Source organism: Arvicola amphibius, chromosome 4 (assembly GCF_903992535.2).
Source record: "Arvicola amphibius chromosome 4, mArvAmp1.2, whole genome shotgun sequence".
Lineage (NCBI taxonomy): Eukaryota > Metazoa > Chordata > Mammalia > Rodentia > Cricetidae > Arvicola > Arvicola amphibius.
The window spans coordinates 73,773,719-73,797,102 of NC_052050.1; the positions used below are offsets into that span (position 1 = coordinate 73,773,719).

The 23,384-nt window shown below is 42.9% G+C and overlaps 1 protein-coding gene across 1 annotated transcript; it reads left to right on the forward strand.

Moving 5' to 3' along the window:
• Nucleotides 1–1,905: 1,905 nt before the first annotated feature.
• LOC119811511 (hepatitis A virus cellular receptor 1 homolog) lies at nucleotides 1,906–16,901 on the forward strand. The gene is made up of 7 exons (XM_042054894.1): nucleotides 1,906–1,954; nucleotides 5,331–5,663; nucleotides 9,907–10,083; nucleotides 12,534–12,602; nucleotides 13,881–13,930; nucleotides 16,084–16,192; nucleotides 16,804–16,901. The coding sequence occupies exons 1-7, from the start codon at nucleotides 1,906–1,908 to the stop codon at nucleotides 16,899–16,901; spliced, it is 885 nt and encodes a 294-aa protein (XP_041910828.1).
• The last annotated feature ends 6,483 nt before the right edge of the window (nucleotides 16,902–23,384 follow it).

The following is a 23,384-nucleotide window of genomic DNA, read 5'->3' on the forward strand; positions in this document are numbered from 1 at the left end:
CTAATGGTTCCTTGCCATTGTATAATGGTATGTCAGGTTCTATCAGGCCTCAGCCAAAGTTGGTTGCCTCAACATTGCTAACAAGATTTCGTGTGGTTGCCCAGGTAGTCAATTGTCTCTGTCTTCTGTTGCACATTTTGGAAGTTTCTCGTTTATGCTTCCTGGTTGCTTTAGCAATATTACTTCCCTTCTCAGATCTTTGATGGGGTTGAAGATTAGATAATTGTAGCTACCTTCTACATTATTTAGACTTCCTAAAGTAGAATGTTTAGTAAAATTTTTTTTGTTATATGTTCCTCGCCTAATATTGTTTGCTTCTTGTAATTTTATGATCTATTCCCATTGTATATAGTTGTATTTGGTTTCTGAATCAGCCTTATTTAGACAAAAGGGGGAGATGTTGGGGCAGCTGGCCCAATCCCTGCGTTCAGGGGCGTGGCTGCCCCAGGGGAGAGGGGTACCTTTATAAAGAACCGGGTGGGAGAGAGACACCCTGTTTTTTCCCCGCTTGACCCTTTGCTTCGCTGGAGCCTTGGCTTTGTAAGTGCCCCTCTTTCTCCTTTTATTAAAACTGAATTATTAAAAAAGGACTATTTTTGGTTATTTCAAATCTCCCGCATCAACACCTCCAGGCTTAGTTCCTCTGATGAAAATGATAAAAGTCAGGGCTTCCTGCTGGCTGGGAAAGCTGTCTACCAGCTGGACTGTTCCCCCAGCTTCTATAATTTTTATTTTATCGTTAAAAAAAACCCGTAATCACAGCATGTTGGCAAATCCTGGCCCTTGAGTCTCCCAAACTCATTTTCCCACTTTTGATTTTGAGACAAGGTCTTACAAAGTTACCCAGGGAGCCTAGATAGGACTGAAGCTCATGCTCCTCTGCCTCAGCCTCCTAGAAATTGGAATTTCAGGCTGTACTTCCAGGCCAAGTGTGGACTTTGACAGTCCCAGAATTGGAAGCCAGGAGTCAGTGTTTATACAAAGCACAGAGGGAGGACTGGTGTGTTGGGTCATGCCTGTAATCCCAGCATTCTGAGGAGGAGGGTCTCTATAAGTGAGAGACCAACCTGAGATAGAACAAGCTCCAGGTTCAGTAAGACCCTACAAAAATAACTAAATAAATGAAAAGGCCAACCAGCCTACCAACCAACCCCACTGGTAGCTCATGAGCAGGAGGGTACAGCAAGGCAAAGAGATTTCTGGTCATAAGATGCTGCATTTATTGCCTTCCCAGCCTCAGAGGGGGTGAAGCTAGCTGAAACCAACCCAGCCTGCATTTCAAGTTTTATCTAAAAATAGATTGTTAGAAGCTGAATTTAGAGCCAGGTGGTGGCAGTGCGTGCCTTTAATCCCAGCACTTGGGAGGCAGAGGCAGGCGGATCTCTGAGTTCGAGGCCTAGCCTGGTCTACAAGAGCTAGTTCCAGGACAGGCTCCAAAGCTACCGAGAAACCCTGTCTCAAAAAGAAAACAAGAAAAAAGAAGAAGAAGCTGAACTTAGAACTTAGAACTTAGTTGCTAATGGCAATTCAAAGATCTAAGACACCTTGGACAACTTTGACTCTGACTTTTAGCATTCTTTCTCCCTTCAGCATCAGGACACCCTTCTACTAGTGCCTCTTTGCTGTTAGAGGGCTGGTCTTTGTTTAAAAGTTCTACCAAGAGAACACACTCTTGCCTCTGCCTCCAGTTTTCTTTGTTTGCTGCCTTATTTATGTCATGACCAGAAGTGAGGTTGCAGGCTGTATGTGAGGAAGGACCAGGAAAGAAGAGGGTGTTGGGGAGGACAGGGGTCCGTGGCAGAGAGGCCTGTGTGAGTCACAGTCAGAATGCAGACCTGCCTGGGTACAGCGTGCTGAGTGCCACAGCAACCAGAGCATCTTCTCCTTGTCCTCCAGGTCAACACCATGATGCATCCTCAAGTCTTCATTTCTGGCCTCATACTTCTTCTCCCAGGTAAGTGAGTGGATGAGCTGGGGAATGCTGAGGAGGCGAGAGGTGACAGAAGAGATGACAATCCTTGGGCTTTTTGATCATGGGTTATGTAATGAACGGAGAACCAGATAAATGATAGCTCCAAAGGACTTACTTAACCTGGATGAATCTCAAAATTTATAGCTAGATAAACATGATTCTGAAGAACATGCCAGGCAAATGGGTGTGAACACATGTATTCATGTGATGGACACATAGGGATGAGTACATGTGCATGCATGTGATGGAGAAGTCAAGGTGAGTGTACATGCACACACATTATAGTCAAAGGTTAATAAAATATTAAAAGCAGAGCTTTCCATGCATGATGACTGCTCAAAGTCAGTCTTCATGCCATTTCTTTGTGCATTTTTGCTTTTTAAAACCATTTTCAGTCATTTAACTTAAAAACATTCTAATTCAAAGCATTCTATTTAAAGGGAGAAAAATGAACAACAAACATAATTGTCTTTGAGGCAGGCTCTAAGTTAGTCCAGGCTGACCTCAGACTCCATAGGTTGCTGAGGATCACCTCAAACGTTTGCTCCTCTTGCCTCTACCTCCAAAGAGCTGAGGTCACTGATGAGAAAGAAAGGATTTCTATGACTTAATTAAAATAGCATGAATTTCATTTGTGATCCTAAAAGCTATTATATTGTAGAATATTATCTTCAGATGTGTTCCATTTGTTTACACTGTGGAACATTTGTTTAATGCTGCCAAGGTGTGTTGCATTCCTTCATGCTAACATTTGTTTAACTCTGTGAAGCTGTGGTACTTTGCCTGTCTAAAACACCTGATTGGCCTAATAAAGAGCTGTACCACCAATAGCTAGGCAGATGAAAGAATAGGCAGGGCTGGCAGACAGAGAGAACAAATAGAAGGAGAAAAAGAGAGGAGCAAGAGAACAAGGAGAGGAGGACGCTAGGGGCCAGACACCCAGCCACACAACCAGCCACAAAGTAAGAGTGAAAGTAAGATACACAGAAGAAGAAAAGGAAAAAGCTCAGAGGCAAAAGGTAGGTGGGATAATTTAAGCTAAGGAAAGCTAGCTAGAAATAAGCCAAGCAAAGGCTGGGCATTTATAAGTAATAGCAAGACTCCATGTGATTTATTTGGGAGCTCGGTGGTAGGCTCCTCAAGAGCAAAACATCCAAAAGCATATGAAAACAACCAATAACAATATTTGGCAAAATCAAGTAATGAGTGTCCTAGCAAGAAATAAAGTCATTTTATAGAACAAGGAAGATGCTTTCTAAATCATACAGCAAACTCACAGCCTAAATCTGCATACAGATGAGTAGTTAGGGAAAATCACAGTCTATTGTTCTGTACTTTTGTTTTTTTGTTTGTTTGTCTCCAGTGCTAGGATCCACCATAGGGTTAGCCAAGCCCTGTATCATTGAGCTCCATCCTCAGCTCTCAGAGTTGCTTTAAAGGACACTGTGGAAGCTCTTGGTATTGGGAATTCTATTCCATCATCACCAAAAGAATTATATTTAATTCTTAATATTTCAGTTTTTTAAATTTCATCATTAATTTATTTTGGTTGCATACTTCTTGACTATGTGGTCTTACTTTGCAAGTAAGTTTTGCTCAAGTGCTGGGATGTCACCAACTTTTCAGAAGGGACCTCTGCTTACTACGTGTATGTGTTAAGGTCTAATCATAAAGTTCAGAGTAAGCCTCAGCCCCTCCTGATGGTTTTCTCAAACCATTTCTTACAATTGATTTTGAAGCTGCTAAAGTTATGCCTTGAAGTCAACTATTGGTGTTGGAAATTCTATTCCATCGTATATTTTATTATTTTAGTTTTTAAAATTGTATCACTAAAGTTATCGATTGCATATTCTCTGGTTACGTGGACTTTACAAGGGTCTTGCTCAAGTTCTGGTACGTCACCAACTCATAAAAAGGAAACTCTGCTTAGTGTTTTTTGTTTGGTTGGTTTTGGTTTTTTGTTCATAAAGGGATAACCGTAAAGTTCAGAATAAGCCTCAGACCCTCCTGATGGTTTCTAAAACCCTTACTGACAATTGATTTTTGAAGTTGCTAACTTTCTGCCTTGAACTCAACAGTGCTTTTCTACAGCCCTGGCTCTGCTGTTTGATGAGGAGTGAAGAAGAGTTAGTGACTTTGTTGTCACAGCCCTGTGGGGGAAGAGGGAAGATGGTTTGATACAGGGTCTCCAAAACCTAGGCCTGTCTTGAACTCATTAATTAGCTGACCTTGAATTCCTCATCTTCCTCCCTCTATCCACCCCCCTCCCTGAGTTCTGGGACTACAAGTGAGTTCTGGGTATACAAGAGTTGCCATGGGCCCAGCTTCTAAAATAATGTTTTAGATGTTTAATGATGAAACATTTGAGCTGGTCTTAGTGTCATACGCTAAGTACCCCAAACTCAGGAGGCAGAGGTGGGAGGATTGTAATTTTCAGCCAGCATGAGGCATAGAGCAAGACCCTGTCTCCAAAAGAAACGCACACACTGAAGAAGAAAAGAGAAGAAAAAAAGCGAGTCAATATCACGCCAAAGATAGGCTGTTTTGCTCACTAATGTATCCACTAAGTTATCACACTGAGGAAGACTATGCTAACAGGAAAATGTTTACAGTCTTCAAATTCAAGCAGTAAAACTGGATATTTAATCATAGGATTGGGAGGTAGAGGCAGCGGAGCTCTGAGAGTTTGAAGTCAGCTTGGTTCACGCAGCAAGTTCCAGGGCAGCCAAGGATACAAACTGAGATCCTAGTTCAGAAAACCAAAGATAACAACAACAAACCTTATGGTATCATTCCTTCCAACATCCCCCACCCAAACACATGAACACCAATGATAAAGAACAGTTGTAGACAGAAGTTTCTGTTCCACTTGGTCCTAGAGGCTTATATTAATTATAAACTGGTTGGCCTATTAGCTCAGGCTTATTATTAACTAGCTCTTACAGCTTAAATTAACCCATAATTCTTGTCTATGTTTAGCCATGTGGCTTGGTACCTTTTCTCAGTGGAGCATCCTCATCTTGCTTCCTCTGCATCTGAGTGATGACTCCATCTCTGCCTTTCCTCTTCCCAGAATTCTCTTAGTCTGGTTTCCCCACTTCCTGCCTGGCTATTGGCCAATCAGCATTTTAGCAAACCAATATGAGTGCAAATCTTTACAGTGTACAAGAGTGTTGTCCCAGAACAAAGGGCTGGAGCTGTAGTTCAGTGGGCTAGCACTTGTCTCAGTTTCAAAACACCCTAAATTAAGTTCCACTAGAGTAACACCCCAGAATTTTTCTGAAAAGGAATAAATCAAAACTTTAAGAAAATGTTGGGTACTAATTCTCCATTTCTCCCCCACTTTTGTGCATTCCAGGTACTGTGGGTTCTTCCTTAGTAGTGAAGGGGGTTGCAGGTGACCCTGTCACACTGCCGTGTACTTACTCAACCAATCTTGGAATCACTACCACATGTTGGGGCCTCGGGGAGTGTCAGTCTTCTTATTGTGTCAGGACACTTATCTGGACCGATGGATACCGAGTCACCTATCAGAGGAGCAGCCGATACCAGCTAAAGGGGAATATTTCAGAAGGAAATGTGTCCTTGACAATAGAGAATGCTGTTCAGAGTGACAGTGGTCCCTATTGTTGTACAGTGGAAATCCCTGGATCTTTTAGTTACGTGACCTATTCATTGGAAGTTAAACCAGGTAAGCTTTCTTGGTTTCCTTTGTTTATTTCTTGCAAGTGAACTAAGTCCTCTGTTTGCTAATATTGTCTGTTTTCCTCTAAGGACGAAGAGAGTTCTAAGCCTGCCTTGGGCTTTTAAAATAGGTCTTACATCACATCACATAAGTTTTTGCTTGAACAATGGAAATGTCCTGATAGAAGAAAGTTCCCTCCAATAACTGTTCATGGTCACTCGGCAGTGTAACAGCATGAGCAACAGCAGTTAGTCCAGAAAGGATGCAGACACACAATTCCATCCAATGAGCTTTGTTAGAACGAGGAGGCCTCAAGGCCGAGATCAGCCCTCAAACTGGGAGGGAGAGCATTAGACAGAAACCATACAATCTGTGAGGTTCATCCCTTGATGGGGTATGAAGAGGCTTCCAGGGAAGGAGGGCCTTCTCTTTACAACCTGGAGAGGAACTTCATTAAGAGCAGGAGTGTGGGAGGGAGACGGAGATAAGGAGGACTAGAGATAGCAGCCATTACTGGAATGGCAGAGCAGACAGCATCCTCCTCATTCTCCTCCTGGAAAATAATCCTCTCAGCATTCTCCCTGAGGAGTCTCAGGCTGGTCCCCAGAGCAAGGGGAGAGTCTAACTTGTTATCTTTAGTGGTACAGGTCCTAGGTGCAAGGTCCCAGGGTGAAGGATAACTAAGGTGTTTACTAACATATCAAAGCAGACACTGGCTGCCATTTTCTCAGTAAGGCCAGTACCTGGGGCATCCACTCCTTCTCTCAATTCTCCAGCCCATGGACTCGGCTGGGCTGCCCTTCCCCCAGCTGCTCTTCCCTATATAACCCAGCCATTTTGACTATACAGGCCCTTTTGGGTTCTTGACCTCTTGGTCACCACTCTTGGCTCCTGGCTTCCCCTCTCCTCACATGGCCAGGTCAGTTTGCTGGTCATGTTTACTCTGGACCCATCCAGGTGCCTTTGTTTTCTCCCTCATATCTACGATAAACCATCTCCTCCACCATAGGTAGGTCAGGTAGTCATGTCTTTAGTTCCTTTCATTTTTCATTCAGGAGGGAAGTTTCCTGTCATGTGATTAGGTTCATCATAGCATAAATGACAGACTATGGGGCTTCAGATCTTGGTTAGGTCCTCTGTCTCTGAAGTGCTGGGATTAGAGTGTTCCACCACCACCAGGCTTTACATTCTCCATCTTGAGGTACATATCCTGATTTCTTTGCATTGACCAGAAGAGTAGGTTCGTGAGGACTTCCCGGCTTCTGGCAAAGTTTCTAATATCTGCTTACCAAGGGCTTATACAGCTAATAGAAATCAATACTGATCTGCCTCTATGTTTTTAAAATAAGGATATTATTCTATAGTCTTCCAACTTATAGGCTTTGTTATTTATCCATTCATTTATTTTTATGCTTAATTTGATTTTTAAAACTGCATTTATTATTATGTGGCTATTGTGGATGATGCATGTCTGGTGGGTTTGCATGCCATGGTGAATTTGTCAGAGGGAAAACTTGCGGGGTCAGTGCTCTCTTTATACCCTTATGTGAGTTCTAGGGATACAAACCAGCTGGCGATGATTGCAAGTCAAGTGCCTCTACCCATTGAGCCATTATTCTGGCTCTGTTCACTGATTGATTTATTGATTTTGAGACTCAAGTCTTGCTTTGTAAGTCAGGCTGATCTGGATCTCCTTGTCCATACCTTAGGCTCACCAGTGTTGAGATTAAAGGAAGGTGCCACCATTCCTTGTTAGGGTGCAGTCCATTCTGATGGGGCAAGGAATTGCCTTGAAAAGTTTGGCTGGGAGGCAACTTAGGAAAGCCAGAAGAAGCTGGTCATAGAGTGTGCACAGAGTGATGTAAAGAGACAGCTGGGGGAGGAGAAAATAAGGTCCTGCGTGCCATCACAGTTGTGAAATTGCACTATTTACCTGACTGAAGTTGAATGACTCTGGACTCCAAGGGGAATCACTCACATGAAAATAGCTTCACATACAGATACACACACGCACATACACACACGCACACACACACACACACACACACACACACACACAGAGATAAATCGCTAAAGAAAAATCTCACTAGGGGATATGTAGAAATTTGTCTAGCCTGTCTGAAGCCTTGTCTTCTGTCCCTAGAACTGCAAACTCAACAACCAAATAAGGGCTGTGGCTGTAGCTTGGGAAGGCACTTGTCTAGCACACATTCCTGCCTAAAACAATGAGATTAGATTCTGAGCACCAGAAGGGGGATGGGCAAAGCATCATAGCATAAAATTACTAATTTCAGCTCATTAATTCAAGGTTTTATGAAGCTTAGAAATTCATAACAGAACAGTGCTTACAAAGACACTGTGACCACTCGGTGAGTCCATAAGTGAGCCAGCAACTCTGCTTCACCCTTTAACAACTAAGTCTACATTTTCTCCTGGTTTAAACACCCGGAGCTCCATCTCTAGCTATCCTAGGACCCTCATGGCTCCTTTGGACTTTCCCATCTACTTGGGAGAAAAACACCCCAGAGCAAGAACAGCAAAGCTCCTGAGCTGTTGATTCCTTCCTAGTTGGTCTCAGTGATCTTCTGACTAGATTGTTCCCATGCTTGCTTTTTTTCTCCTGCAGAGATTTCTACTCTCCAGGGAGGGTTTGTATTATGTTCATGCCTATGCCCGCACATTAGAGGCTATCAGCAAACTAACCAGACCCCTCGCTGGTATGTATAGTTTTATTGCAGCACAGCCATACCAACTCCTTGCTGTGTTGTCAAAGTAGCTTTTAAACTGAAGGGCATGGTGCTTGCTCCTGAACACCTGTTTTTTAGTTCCTGAGCCCAAGACACTATCTGGCTCTTTATAGGAAAGGGATGGAGGGCCAGTGAGCTGGCTCAGTGGGGAAAGGTGCCCAGTGCACCTTGGTGACCTGAGTTCAATCCCTGGGCCCACATGGTGGAAGGAGAGAACAGACTCTGCAGAGTTATCCCCTCACATCCTACGAACAAACAAATAAATTAATAAATACATGTATTGAATTTAGGGGGGATGCTCCATATCTATCTCCCTATACTTTGTAGGAACACTACATTTTTTTTCTTCATTTCAAGGTAAACACACATTGGATTGAGGAATCACACAGTATTTTACTTGAAGAAGAGTTTCAAAGCAATTTTTCCTCACTGCCGAGGTTTTATTTTGTAGTTAGCACAGGTAAGATCAAGGGAGATTATTTACCAGGAACATATGTTTGCTGACACACTCAAGATTGAGTGCCTGGCTGACAATTCCAGCTCTACTTTGCCTTAATCCCTGTCTTAGACCTCTGCACACTGAGACCATCAGTAGTTGCTTGGATCCTTACAGTTCTTTGGATGCTGTTGATTTGTGAATTGTAGGTTGAACCTGCCTAATCCAAACACCCCAAATCTACAGTGCTCCAAAATCTGGAACCTTGTTAGCATGAACTTGATAATGCACCTAAAAAATCCAATGCCAAGAATTTATCACATGTAGAATTATCAAAACTTCAAAAACGTTCCTTTAACTGTGTGTGTGTGTGTGTGTGTGTGTGTGTGTGTGTACGCTATATCAATCCATGTTTATACTTGAGGCCCATCTACAAGATAATATCTATATATATATATATATATATATAAATATTCCAAATTGTTAAAACAGATCTAAATTCTGAATCAAGCATTTTTGGATCGGGGTATCCAGTTGTCTGGCTTAGATTGGAAGGAACCATAGAAGACAATGTCCACTCTCTACCCAAATGTGTAATTCACATTTGTGTTGGGATTCGTGTGGGATGTGTGTGCTAAGATGCAGGGCTGTATGCTGTGTCCTCTCAGGACTGACTGAAGGGAACATGCTGGGCCTGGCAACTGGGTGAAGTCAGTCTTTACTGAGAGAAGTCCCAGTCTCCCATGCCCTCTCAGTGTCACAGAGATGCTGAGAGATCAGAGGACCTGACATTTGTCATTTACAAAGTGTGTCCTTAGGAACGGGCTCTGTTCTCATCTCCACGTAGTCAGTGCAACTGCCTCCTATGGGTGAGCTCTCTCTAATGCCCTGCCCTGTCTTATTTGGTCAAAGACAAAGGAGAGGAGCATCTCTGTGGACAGCTTCTCACTGGTGTTACAGCAGAAGCTCTTCTGTCTTCTTGCTGGAATGATCCTCGTTTTATCTTGGTTTTCAAATGCAGAAATCCCCACAAGATCCACAACTACAGAGAGACTCACAACTTCAGGAAGACCCACAACTACAAGGAGACCCACAACTACAGAAAGACCCACGACTACAGAGAGACCCACAACTACAAGGAGACCCACGACTCTGTCAACAGGACCCACACGTGTACCAGCATCACCCAGAGTCTCCACCTCTCCTCCTACAACACCAGCGCACATGCAGACTCACACACCAGGTAAATCCCAATGTGGTTCAGGACCCAGAGTCCTTTATTTATTTATTTATTTATTTATTTATTTATTTATTTACTTATTATGTATACAATATTCTGTCTGCGTGTATGCCTGCAGGCCAGAAAAGGGCACCAGACCCCATTACAGATGGTTGTGAGCCACCATGTGGTTGCTGGGAATTGAACTCAGGACCTTTGGAAGAGCAGGCAATGCTCTTAACCTATGAGCCATCTTTCCAGCCCCTCCCCCCCAGAGTCCTTCTTATAAGCGTCTGTAGGACACAAGACACTGAGTCAAGACAGAAGTATAATAGAGGTGAAGAGTTCTTAGCTGTGTCCCAACAGCAGATTCACAAACGCTCTAATGTTCCAGTTTTAAGTTGCATTCACCCTCTGGTGTGTAAGAGCTTGGACATGAAGGATGCCATCTCTCCATACCATATTCCCTCGGATTCGCTCTAGTCAGACTGAGGCCCATCATTGATCTAGAAGAGCTGATGACGATAGTGGGAATCTGGTCCAGTTGGATATGACTTTCTGATGAAAAATTAAGAACTGACCAAGAACGAGGGTCAAGTTAGGGAGACCCTTGCCCCTTTATATCCAGTTTGAAATTGGGCTTCCAACTGATGCCATAGTTCAGGGAAGTTGACATTCAATGTTTCCTGGGCACCGGGCAGCATGCTACATGCTTCATGATGATGCAGTATTCAATTCTCAGACACTTGTGTCCTGTATAGCTGTGATCTGTCCCTAGTTTATAGTGACAGCAACTGGCAGAGTCAGAATGTTCTTGGAAGTTATGAAGACAGAAAATGGCTCAGACTCTGGCCCTGTTCACTTGAGTGAGAAGCTGGTTCTTCTGACTCCATGGTCAGAACTCCACAGCCATGAGCATCCTATGTGCAATATAGGAGTTTTGAGAAAACCCCTTTGTTCCAGGCAGCTGCACACACTGTAAGGATCGCTCAGGGTTGGCAGAACTTTTCAAGACTTAGTTTCTGCCTGCATCAGAAAATGGGCTCACGGGCTGAGTCTGGAGAACATGGATAGGTTATTGACTTCAGTGAAAACTGAGATAGAAGAGAAGTGTTGGTTCGTGAATCCATATGACCTCTTGGGGATGTTTTAGTGTAATCTTATTTTTCTATTCTGGGTTTCCTAAAGAATTGCAGTTGAGGGTTGAAAGTCCGGTCCAGGGAGAAGGCAAACACTCTGGTCACTCTCAGATGAGGATGTGCTTCCTCTCATCCACTTCTTGTGCTCATCCTGGTGCCCCAGACACTGTTCATGGAATTGGGTGGGAGGTTGTAAGAACAGGGCAGAAAGGGACCCAGGCTGGGGAAGCAAGTTAAGCCTTTTGTCAAGAACTGAATTGGGTAACGTGTGACTGCCTGACATTTTATTAGTTCAGAAGGATGGTTACATCCTCTTACATGTTTGAGTTCCAGGACAAAACAGTACAGTAGTGCAAAGCAGGAGGGTGTTGTTCAAATGTAAGAATCAGGTTGTAGTGAGGTAGGGGATCAGGAAAGACAGTGAAGGTCCATGAGGAATTCCTATTTGGCACAACCAACTAATTCCAAGATCCTTTCCTGTTCTGAAAAGGGAAGCATTGAGAGGACTCCCAGGGAGGCAAGAGCTCAGCCCTGCACGTAAAGTGAGCTATTGGTGGGAACAAAGTAGGGACTCCAGGAAGGAAAGGGAAACCAGGCTGCACTAGAGTGTTCTACGTGGAAGCCTTTAGTGAGCAACATAGGATGAGTCAGAAAACACCAGAAATCATTCTTAGTAAAGGAATGATTGAAGGGCAGGAGAGCTTGTCTTAGTTACTCAGTCAATCAACAAACCGAGAGTTTTTGTTGATTTGTTGGGGGAATACAAGGCAAACTACAGTGTGGGAACCATCACCAGTGTGATGTTGCCATCTTGAGAAGGTCTCAGTGATGAAATGGTCCATCTATTCCATGTTGTCCAGTGAACGCATCTCCCTAGAAAGAAGTGTGAAGAATCTGGTGCTTGCCTAAGGCCTCAGTGAAGAGGGGTGAGAAACATCCAGGCCCTTTCTAGAAGGTGAAATGACTCTTGACTTGATAAACCATAATCTTAACTGAGTGTCTGGTTCTCCTTGTGTTGATATCAGCTATGTTTCAGAGGAGTTCAGGAGTCTAGAATGGAAAGTGTGAAGCAATCCTTAAGATCAATAAAGTTGTCTAGAATATTAGAACACACATCTCACTTGCTCAGGATAGTAGGACCATGACAGGCAGTGCCCATCTTTGGGTACATTTCTCAGAGGAGTCAGCAGATGCGGAAATGGGTAGGAAGGAGCCATTCCTGCTATGGAGATTGAGGGAGGCACTGGGGGAGGTGATGGTAAGTTTTGTTTCTGTTTTCCTTGGTGGCATCCAAACTCCAAAGCTGAAACAGTTCTTGCATTGTTCTCATTCCAGAACCCACTACATCTTACCCACATCAGACTACAGCCCAGGTGACAGAAATCGCATCCTACACTCCTGCAGGTAACTATGTTCCCCTGCCTGATCCCCTGGAAGGTCCACATCTTGGTAAAGCTGGTGCTGCAGCAATGCAGATCTGACATTGTAAGTGGTGGCAGGGACAGAGGCACAGCTCCATTCCACCCCTGATGGCACCCTCCAGACGTCCCTTTCCACAAGCATCTCCATTCAGGCCAAGCCAGGCTGTGTGGCTTCTCTGAAGAAAAGAATGTCAGGGACAGTCAGTGTGATGGAGTGTTGAAGGTTTATCAAGATTTCACTCAGATCCTAAGCACAGGGTCACTAAGAAGATAGATGCTTAGGAAAGGAATAGGACACACTGGAGCACACATATGGACTTCTCTATGAAGAGCACTTAGGTGTCTTTACATTGAGTGTAATTTTGGTGGCTCTCAGAATGGATCTGTGGAGATTGCTAAGAAGTGCCTCATCTCCTTACTGCTGTCGCTTTTGAAACAATGCTCTGAGATGTAGTTAACAGAAAACATATCTGACTAGTTTTCTTCCACAAACAGTGCTGTGATGGAGATTTCAGAAGGACATTGTTTATGTTCAGGAACGGGAGAAAGGGCTCTAAATACCAGGATTCACATCATTATTCCTGGAAGAGCTTACTTAAGTCCCAAACAGAGCCTAGACCATAGATGTTGCCTAAATGTAGTCATTGCCTTTGGCTTCTTGGAAGAGCTCTCAGTATGAGTAAAATGTAAGCACAGTAATGTGAAAAGGAGGAAATCTATGGATCATCCAACTTTATTCATGCTGGGTAATGCCAGCGTTAGTAGTAGCTGGGGACTTGCATAGGTCTGTACTCACTCATTATGTGGGCACTGTGTGTACATCGCCAGCTGAGATGTCTGTCATTCCCTAAAATTAAAAATATGAAGTCATCTGTCTGCTGCTTTATCTGTAAAATGCAGTGAAAGGCTCTTTGTCAGGACGTCACAACCCTTACACACACACACACACCACACACACACCACACACACACACGCACACACACACACACACATCTGATATCAGTAGGAAGAGGATTCTGTACTTCATTCATGGATGCATAAAAACAATGAAAAGAATGATTCCTTGTTATAAATTAGACATTTCAAATATACTTCAAATTTCTAAATGTTCAAAACTTGTTCTTCAGTGAATCTCCTGCCATATAAATCCCACCCCTTACATGGCATAAGACATATTAGTCTTGTGGGGTATTATTTACAGATATAGTAAAAAAAAATCTAATTTCTTGTATTCATAATTTATTTTCCTTTTTTTGAGCAGATTGGGATAACACCGTGACATCCTCAGTTGACTCTTGGAATAACTATACTGTAAGCATATTCCTCCCATATTTATTGGCTATGTTCATTTGTATACCTTTTAGTAAACAATTTGCATTTGAAGATCATGTCTGTAAAATTAGTTCATAGATATTTGTATCAAAAAAGAAAAAGAGAAGAAAAGGAGGCACTTAGTGGTAGCTTCCTTAGCCTTAGAACTAAGGAAATTGGAACAAGATATCAGAAGTTGGAGATTAGCCTGCACCATTAGGTTTATTGGGCTGCATAGTGAGACTCTGTCTCAAAAACTGTAGATAAATAAATTAATAAATACATGAAAGTAAAGAAATTAAGAGTTTGACACAAAGGATGTTTGAATTCTAGATTTCATTTAGGGTTCTCTAATATTGCTTTTCTGCCCACTGACCATTCTCTCTAGAGTCCACTGGTGATATTTTTTTCACACACATAACTCCAGATAAAGTATTAATGTCCTAAACATTCTCACTTTTGCATAATTTCCCCCCTAGATTTTCTTAATAGTAAGCTTGAGAAAAGAATCTAAGGAACTCCGGTTGCAGGATTCTTGTCAGAATTCAATTTTTACAAATAGGAGAGGTCATATCTGAATAGTAATTTTTCTCTTTTGGCTCCAGGAAGAAACAAGGTTATTTTTAGTTTGTGTAAGAAATGCATGAGAGATAGTGGTTGGAATAAGAAAAAAGCCCAATAGGGATTAAGAAGATTATTTGACTGTTGGAAGGAGCAGAGCCCTTGTTAGCATGTGCAAGTCACTGGGTTTGAGCTTCCAAAAATGACTCAACAACAATAAAACCCTCAAGACAAGGTGGGGATATTTATATAGGGCCAAATGGCCTAATGCTTTTATACCTATTGACAGAACATGCAAGGAAAGGCTGGGTGTAAGTTTCTTTAGCTTGTTATTTTGAGAAGGGTCTCGTGTAGTCCAGTTGTCCTTTAACTTGCTGCATAACTGAGGATGACCCTGAATTCCTGACACTGCCTCTGTCTTTCAAGAAATTGTAGGCATGAACCCCACCATAACTAACCGCTTATCTTTGAGAATTGTAAGGAAGGTTTTCCTGTCCCGCTGGCCCCCTGGGCCAGTTTTTTTCAAGCTTGGTCCCCACAGCCCCTTATGAAATAATCACTCAGAGGCTCAATATCAATTATAATTGTTTGACCAATGGCTCAAGCTACTTACTGGGTAGATGATCTACCTGTGAATTAACTCATTTCTATTAATCTGTGCATCACCATGTGGTTGTGGCATCCTGGTAATGCCCTGGTATGTTGCTTCTTTGGCAGTTACATGACATCCTTTTCTGTGCATCTATTTTTGGATTCCCCACCTACTTATAGTCTGCCTGGCCATTGACCTAAACAGCTTTATTCATCAACCAATAAAAGCAATGCATATTTCAGCATACAGAAGGACAAGGACAATCCACATCAAGACTTCATCTCAATTCACACCTCAGGCTGGCCTAGAACTCATAATTTTCCTGCCTCGGCCTACTGAGTACTGGGATTACAGGCCTATGTCACATGCCCAGCTTGACACTAAAAATACAATGACTTAATTGGCATTAGTACCCACTGGTCTGGCAGTTATGAAAAGAATCTGTATATACTAGTTAAATATAACCTGCTCAGTATGTATCCTATTTGTGTGTACATGTCCATGCTGATCATTTGGTATTAGATGTTTATAAAGATATGGAATCTTGAGTTGCATTTACAAGACAAGTAGGGTCTGTGATGATGGACCAGCCCAGGGGCTAAGCACACAGAGAGCCAGTTAACTTAGAGGTGAGCTACTCTTTTTCTACAGACTAAGAAAGCAGACATAATCACATATATCATGTCTGAACCCACATTAAGCATGAGGTTAGAATTTTGACTGAGGCATCTACTGTGTAATCACCTCGAGCAACATAGACCACGTTTCCATCATCACCAAAGACACTGATTTCACATTGTCTCGAAGTTCCACTGCCCGTTACCACCTCAGATCCTTCGGTCTTCCTGCATATTCCGGACGAGTCACAGGCCAGTAAAGATGCAGTTCTAGGACCTAGCATCTAGGTTAAGGTCAAGCATGTGCTTGCTGCTCCTCTCACTTGATGCCCCTCACTTGTGTTTATTTATTGCTATTGTTATTTTATTTATTGTTTCCTTAGGAATCAGTCCCTCCAGGGATGGCACAGAACATGAAGAAGCACTTCTATTTCGGCATCTCCATTGCTGTCCTGCTGTTGCTGCTGCTTGTGTGCACTGTGGTTGTCACCAGTAAGTCATGTCACAGCTGTCCCCGAGGAAGGAGAGCCAGGGCTCTCTGCCTTTAAGCACCTGCACATGCCATGGGGGCTTTGAGTTCACATGGCTTTCATATCCTCAGATCCAAGATACATGGTAAACCCTCTACTCCCCAAAGGGATATGTTAGCACTCAGAAAACTCTGCAGTTGATTTCTGGTACATGGTGAGTGCTCTGCTCAGTGACCTTGAACCATTGCTACCAAGACTCCAAAGATTCCTATTCTGTAAAACTTGATCTCGTGTACTTCACACGGGTACAGTCTTTACTGGGTAGCTGAGAATGTCCCCCAAACATCCTGATCCTCTGGCCTCCAACATCCCAGTGCTGGGCTCACAGGAATAGGCTGCAGTGCTTGGCAACACTCTTGTTCCTAACCCTGTCCTTTGTCTTTCAGTTGTTGCCATTAAAAGGACACACTATATTCTCCATAAGAGAAATGAAGCACCATGACACAACAGATATTGGATAGGCTTGACATTCTTAGGACACTATCAGACCATTGATGTGTTTCCTCCTGTCCTACCCTTAAGATCTCACTTGTTTCCCATAATGATACTGTTGATGTTCTGGAATATGCTTAGTAGAAGAGGCAAATGAGACATTGGTGGGAAGCCCCCTGTCTAATGCTGGAGCAGACTCTTTGAAGGTGACACCCAGGTCTATATGGCTGTTTCCGTGAGTTATACAACTGTACACAGTGTTTCTCTCTGTGAAGTCTATTCCTTGTGTAAGAACTTCAGCCATGGACTTTACAAAACACTGTACATGAGCCCATTACTGGCCCAGTGACTGGGCAGAAAACGGGGAATAAGGATATGTCTGTCTCTTAGCTGTGATTGGCACAATTCCTGTAATACCAGCACTTGGGAGACAGAAGCAGAAAAGTCTCTGAGTTTGAGGCCAACCTGGCCTACCGAGCAAATTCAAGGATAGCCAAGGTTACCCAGAGAAACCCTGTCTTGAAAAACTAAAAATAAATAATAAATAAAAATAAAATTCAAGACTATGTCTGTCAAACTTCAGGCTGTTCCCTCTGGTTGTTCAGAACTCGTGTTTCTGAAATGATTATCTTTGGTGGCTCCAGTAGCGTGTGCCTACTATCCCAGCATTCCGAGTCTGACGTTAGCTTGGGCTGCACATGAGCTGGTGTTTAAAAGGAAGAATTACTTAGAAACTGAGTAAAATACCACAAGTGCCTTCCTTCCTTAGTCCAAAGTTGTTTATTCTCCCCTCAAGGACTTGTTCCCTGGCAGTGCATTAGGAAGATTTGAGGCTTTTTGTTTGTGTCAGTGAACAAAAGTTTACCCACCCTCACTCTAGTGCATTGGGCCACGAGGATGAATACACCAGACAGTGAATGGACAGACAATCCTTCCTGCGAGGGATGGGAAGGAATCACCCAAAGTTACCCGGGGACGGTTCAACCAAAAACAGAGACAATATCCTTGTTTAGGAGAAAGTGTCATGAGTGTTTCTGATGACATGGGCAAATTTCTCTTTAACTTCTCCTACCTTTTCCCACCCCAATTTAGGAAAATTGTTGGGGTTGGAAAAGAAGTCAGGGTCTCTAAGGTAAGCTGGCATGGATTGTGTGGATTCTTTTTGAACTAACAATCTTGAGACTATCTCTATGCTCTCTTTTGCTACTAAATCACTCATTACTAATTGATTCATTGCTGGGTTGGTTGATTTGAGACAGGGTTCACTATGTAGTCCAGACTGGCCTGGAACTTACTATGTAGCAAGGCCAGGCTGGAACTCACAATCCTCCTGCCTCAGGCTCTTTCACTCTGGGATTACAGATGTGTTTCAAAATGCTTGTTCCCCATTCTGTATGTTGTATCTCAAAATAAATTTGTTTTTTTTTTAGTCCCTTTCTTATTATTCTCTTTATTCAGAGATACTTTCTGCATCCTCTGTTTATGTATTTATGGTAGGACAGGAACAGAAGGCCCCTTGATCCTAATCTCTTATAGGTGGACACTAATTGTAAGCTTTGCTTCCTGGAGCTGGTACGGAAGGGATTGCTTCGATCCACTCCTGTTTCCTTCAGTGTTTTCTTTCATTGAGGACCTCGTCTATAAAAATCTGATGACGTATATCATATAAGCTAGTAGAAAGGTCATTTAGATGCTTTAAGGGAAGTGTGCTGGGGATGACAGGGCTAGCTAGTGAGCTGTTTGAGGACACCCAAGGGAGCAGAAGATTAGTGGAAGATCATTTTCAAGGCTGCCAGGGGAGTAAAGAACTGTGTATGGCCGGGGTCTCCAAACTTCTTACCAGTCCCCTCATGACACTGGTGTCTGCCTTGCAGGCTCCTCAATTAACCGTACTTGGGGAGCTCTGTTAGTCTCTCCTTTTAAAGACCACTGTATCTCCTTCGCTGCATGGTTATAGCCATCTAATCTTAATTTCTCAAAAAAAAAAATGGCTGTACACAGGGCCATTTCTTTCGGTCAAATCCCATGTCCTTCAGGCTGTCTTCCATAGACTTGCCCGTGTCTATGTTAAACAAGAGAACCGAACCATAGACTGAGTCTATTAGAAGTGCCTGATTAAGTGTGAGCTCTTATTAGGTGTCAGCCTCCCTCTCCCTCAGTGCTGGGTTACAGGCGTGCAGGAGATGTTCTTCCTGTTACCTGGGGCAGCATTTGAACTCTTGTCCTGTTTGTACAGCAAGCATCCATAACTGCTGATCAACTCTTCAGTCCCCAAAGCTACTTTTTAATTACACTTAATCTAAAACAAACAAAACTGGAGAAAACACAGCATATAGAGAAGAGGGGAGAAGTTGGGTGAGGAGGGCACACACTACTATCTCAACACTCAATCAGCTAACGCAGAAGGACTGTAAGTTTAAGTCCTGCCCAGGCTTCTAGCTACGTTCTGTCTGAAAATAAGTAAATAACGCCAGGTGTGATGGCTCACACCTTTAATTCCAACTCAGTAGGCAGAGGCAGGTGGTCTCTATGAGTCCAGACCAGGTGAGTCTATGTAGGGAGTTAAGGATAGCCAGGGAAACATGGTGAGACCCTGAAAAAAATCAAATGAATGAATAAAATATAAATAAAATAAATAAAAAGCTAGAAAGAAAGCCAGAAAACCAAAGTAACCACCACATCACATATTCTGGGCATTTTCTCCTGACCTTTTCTGTCAGTTCCGTCACACTGACTCACGAGTGTCCTGACCCTACACTGTTTTTCTGCATGTGTGACTGTCCAGGCAGAGTGGAGCTTGCTCTCTCTTGTCCTGTGTAATTCTCAACACAGGTATGCGTTCCTCATAGCTGACTGGAGACGCTCATTTTGGTTCTACATTTCAGTGGTAGAAATGATTACAAATGACAAAACCCCACTGTCAAAACATCACCCCCGAGTTAGTCTGTTTTCTTCTCTGGTTTGCTCCTCCATGAGTTCTAGAAGCTCAAATATCAGTGCACTGTGCCCTCCCTGATGATCATGGGTATAGAATGAGCTCTCCAAGTGAAGCCCCTCCCACAGCTGTCAGGATAGGCTAGCTGCAAAGACCTGCAGTGCTCTCCCCAAATTCCTTCCAGTGAAGTTCCTACTGTCTGTGTGCACGCTGTGTCTGCGCCTGTGTGGCAGACAGTAGTCTTGAAATTGTGCCCTAGACCAGCAGCTACAGCTGCTTTGTGACTTGACATGTTTTCTACTCCATGCTTAATGTTAGAGGGCTAGATGCTAAGCAGGTTTCAACACTCTAGTTTTCAATAAAGAAAACTTTGTGTCACTGTGAGCATGATGTGTATCTCTGTGGGGGGCGCGATGTGTGGCACCTGTCAAGGTCAGAAGACAACACCGTGGAGTTGACTCTTTCTGCCTTTTCTGTGAGCTCCAGGGATCTCACTCAGGTCACCAGGCTCTTCTAAGTCTTTCTAAGGCATCACAGTGCAAAGTAAATACACGAGATAGCCAGTTCCTAGCCCAGCTCCAAAATGTGCATCCTCATTAGATACCTAGGCTTGATGCCAAGATATCTGTCTCTCTAGATCTCCTACGTTTGAGTTTTATTACTTTAGTATCTTGAAGGATTCCAACAGGAACTGCTTTGAAAAAAAAACAATTCTTAGTCTGATGCTTATTATTAAAGCAAAAACAGCAACAAAAGAACTTTCCTACAACTTTAATGCCAGGGGCCCTGTTCACTGTTGTAGTTTTATGAATGGTTCTCTTGGAGTCCTGAGCATATGTCATAAATTAATGTTCTGCTCAGACCTGAAAGGTAACCTCTTGTTCATTCTTTAAGCTCTCTCTCTCTCTCTCTCTCTCTCTCTCTCTCTCTCTCTCTCTCTCTCTCTCTGCAGCTTGGTGGCATTTCATGTCTCGAAGATTGGAGCTTCGCAAAACACAGCGATTGTGTGGCCCTGAGGTGAAGACAACGTCTACATTATTGAAGACAGTTCTTGTTCCTACCAAATGAGTCCCAGTGACCTGAGGGGCCTTTTTCCTGAGACTGCAAAGACAGCAACCGGATTTGACAGCGCAAACAGCCTTTCCAGCTGCAGGGCTATGTTCTGTGTCGGTTCATCCAGCAGTGGTGGAGAGGGTGACCCTCCGCTGTTAATACTCAAACTCACGGTTCACACCATCCTAATTCTTACATCAACACTGCCTCAGTCTCTCACTCACTCCAGAGCATTCTCTCAAACAAACGTTTTAGAATTTTGAGTTTCCTTTAGTCATTATAGTCATTGGTAGTACAGGAAATACTCCTGCCTTGATTATTCAAACCATTAAGAGAGGAATAAGATTGAAAGATATAAAAAAAGAGAGAGGGTGGGTGGGAGGGGTATACTAAATTTAGAAATATTTCATGTTCATGTTTTATCTCTTATATTGTAATTTGAAATGTCACTTCCCCTATTCTTCTCAAGGGGTAAAATCATGGGAACATGCAGGTTTTAATTTCCCTCATAAATAAATAGTAGGAGATCTAATATTACCATTAGAGTTGGTTATGCTTTCTCATAGCTCTGGGAATATGATGCATCATTAGGTGGTTGATCTTAGGATAAAGATGGATGCTTCATGTCAGGAGAGGCTACCATGGTGAGAATGGACCAGGCAGACATCAGGGAAGAAGACAGTGGATCAAGGGACTGAGAACTCTGTAGAACAGCAGTGGAAATGAGTTTGTGTCTGATGGGGGTTCTTGGGGAGGTCAGAAAGTAGGAAGTTGCATTCTGGGTTTGCCAAATGGGGCTTCCGTTTATGCTCTAAAAATGATTGTGTTTAAACGACTGTGATTTTTTTCTTTTTTTTTTCTTTTTGGTTTTTCAAGACAGGGTTTCTTTGGTATACAGTGATGTTTTCATTTCTTAATTTTCTTTTTCTGAAATTTGAGGCAACTCTCAAAACATGAAACATCAAAACTGGACTTTTGCTGTGAGAGCTTGGATTTGTAGCTTTTCTAGAAGATTTGTCAAGTCAGTTCTACAGTGGTGAGGCCACTAGAGGGGGCCATCAGCCCCTGCCCTCTCCTGCCTCCTTCCTGATTCCTGCCTGGTGACTGCAGGGCTCTTAGACTATGATGTCTGCTCTGCTCTTCAGTCTTCCTAGAGATGCATGATAGACATGAAGGGGTCTAGAAATCTGTCTGGCTGTCCCGCCTAGCATTTCCAAAACTTGCCTGAACTCAAGAACATGACGACTAGTGACATTCTGTGAAAGTCTACGGGACTCAGTGGAAGACATGTCACATTCATGGGCTCCAATTACTGTCAATAGTAGCAATAGGGTAAATGCTATGTCTGTGTCTGTTTCCCCATCGGTTTGCTGTTATTATGCCCACACTTACCTTGGTAGACCGTGGTCATTGCAATGAAGTGACCAGTAAGAGGTCTTTGAGCTGTGGTAACATTCCAGAATGCACATCCCCACCCCAGCAGGTGTTGCAGTAATAGCCGATGTTGAGTAAGACCCGAGCCAATGATTTTTAGACCATTATAACTAGGAATCTATTTTGTATGTGATCTGTCTTTAACATAATCATGCTTCCTTTTGATATAGTTGGAGTTTTTGTTTTTAATAAACTATAGAAAAAACTCAGCAACTGAAAGGATCCATAGAAAGACCCAAGATGAATTTTGTTAATAATCCCATCAATGTATCAGTCTTTTTGAGTAAGGGCAGCTGGCACTGTTGCTCTGCCTATCTAGGATTTGAACTGGTAGTCTTGTTTTCTAGCAAAAAAGGTTCATGTAATGCCCCCGCTCTCTCCCCCACAGTGAAAAACACACTTCACAAATAAGAAGCTGTACATTTCAAACTACTTGGAGTTTGTTTCATTGTATAACGTTAATTACTTCATAATACATTTATATGTAAGAAGCTAAACAGGAAAGCAGTGGAATTAGCTGAGATGTGTGTGGAATTGTGGTTCCCTTTTACTACTCTTCCATCCCTATGCTCCCCCTCCTAGAGCCCCCAAATCAAAGCCTTCTGCACATTTTGCTGTTCCTATTAAATACCCAGTATTTCTGCATGCATGGATCTGCACCTTGATTTTTCTCCATAGCACTGAGCCTGAGCGTATTCCACACTGAGCGGATCAATCAGGTTCATAGCTTATAGCATGGATACAACATGTTTACTTACCTAGCTTCCCACTGGTAGACATTTAGCATGCTGCCAAACATGCGTTTTTCTATAAACAATGTCATTGTGACTATCCTTGTATCTCTCCCTTGCCACTTGTGAAATATTGATGTCAGCTGTTTGATAAACTTCTTCATACAACTCTTCAGTTAAAAATAAGAGTTAGTGGGCTTAGGAAAAAGACTGTTTGCAATATATTTGTCCTATGATAGATTTCTATGTCAGTTTCTTTTTCATATATATTGGTAGTATATATGAAATATATATATTGGTAGGGCCAGTCAAGCAGGGTCTCATGTATCTAGACTGACCATGAACCGAAATGCAGTGTAAGATGACTCTGACCTCCTGATTTTCCTACCACCAGCTCCCATTGCTGTGGTCAAAGGTGTGCACCTTCCTGCAGGGCTCAAAATTTCCTTTGTGCCAAAGTTGACCATTAGATCATAGCTAAACTCTCCTGACCTGCTGTTGGCTGAGCTGTGGTGGAGGGAAGACTCAGTGCAGAGGGTGAGGCTTCAAGGCCTGTCTGCTCCAGGCCC

Excerpts from the sequence above, each read along its gene's own strand:
- LOC119811511 (XM_042054894.1), top strand. The coding sequence starts at position 1,906 with ATGATGCATCCTCAAGTCTTCATTTCTGGCCTCATACTTCTTCTCCCA. Across the intron at positions 10,084-12,533 it reads CATGCAGACTCACACACCAG|AACCCACTACATCTTACCCA; the intron begins GTAAATCCCAAT and ends TTCTCATTCCAG. Across the intron at positions 16,193-16,803 it reads GTGCACTGTGGTTGTCACCA|TAGAAGAGGCAAATGAGACA; the intron begins GTAAGTCATGTC and ends GAATATGCTTAG.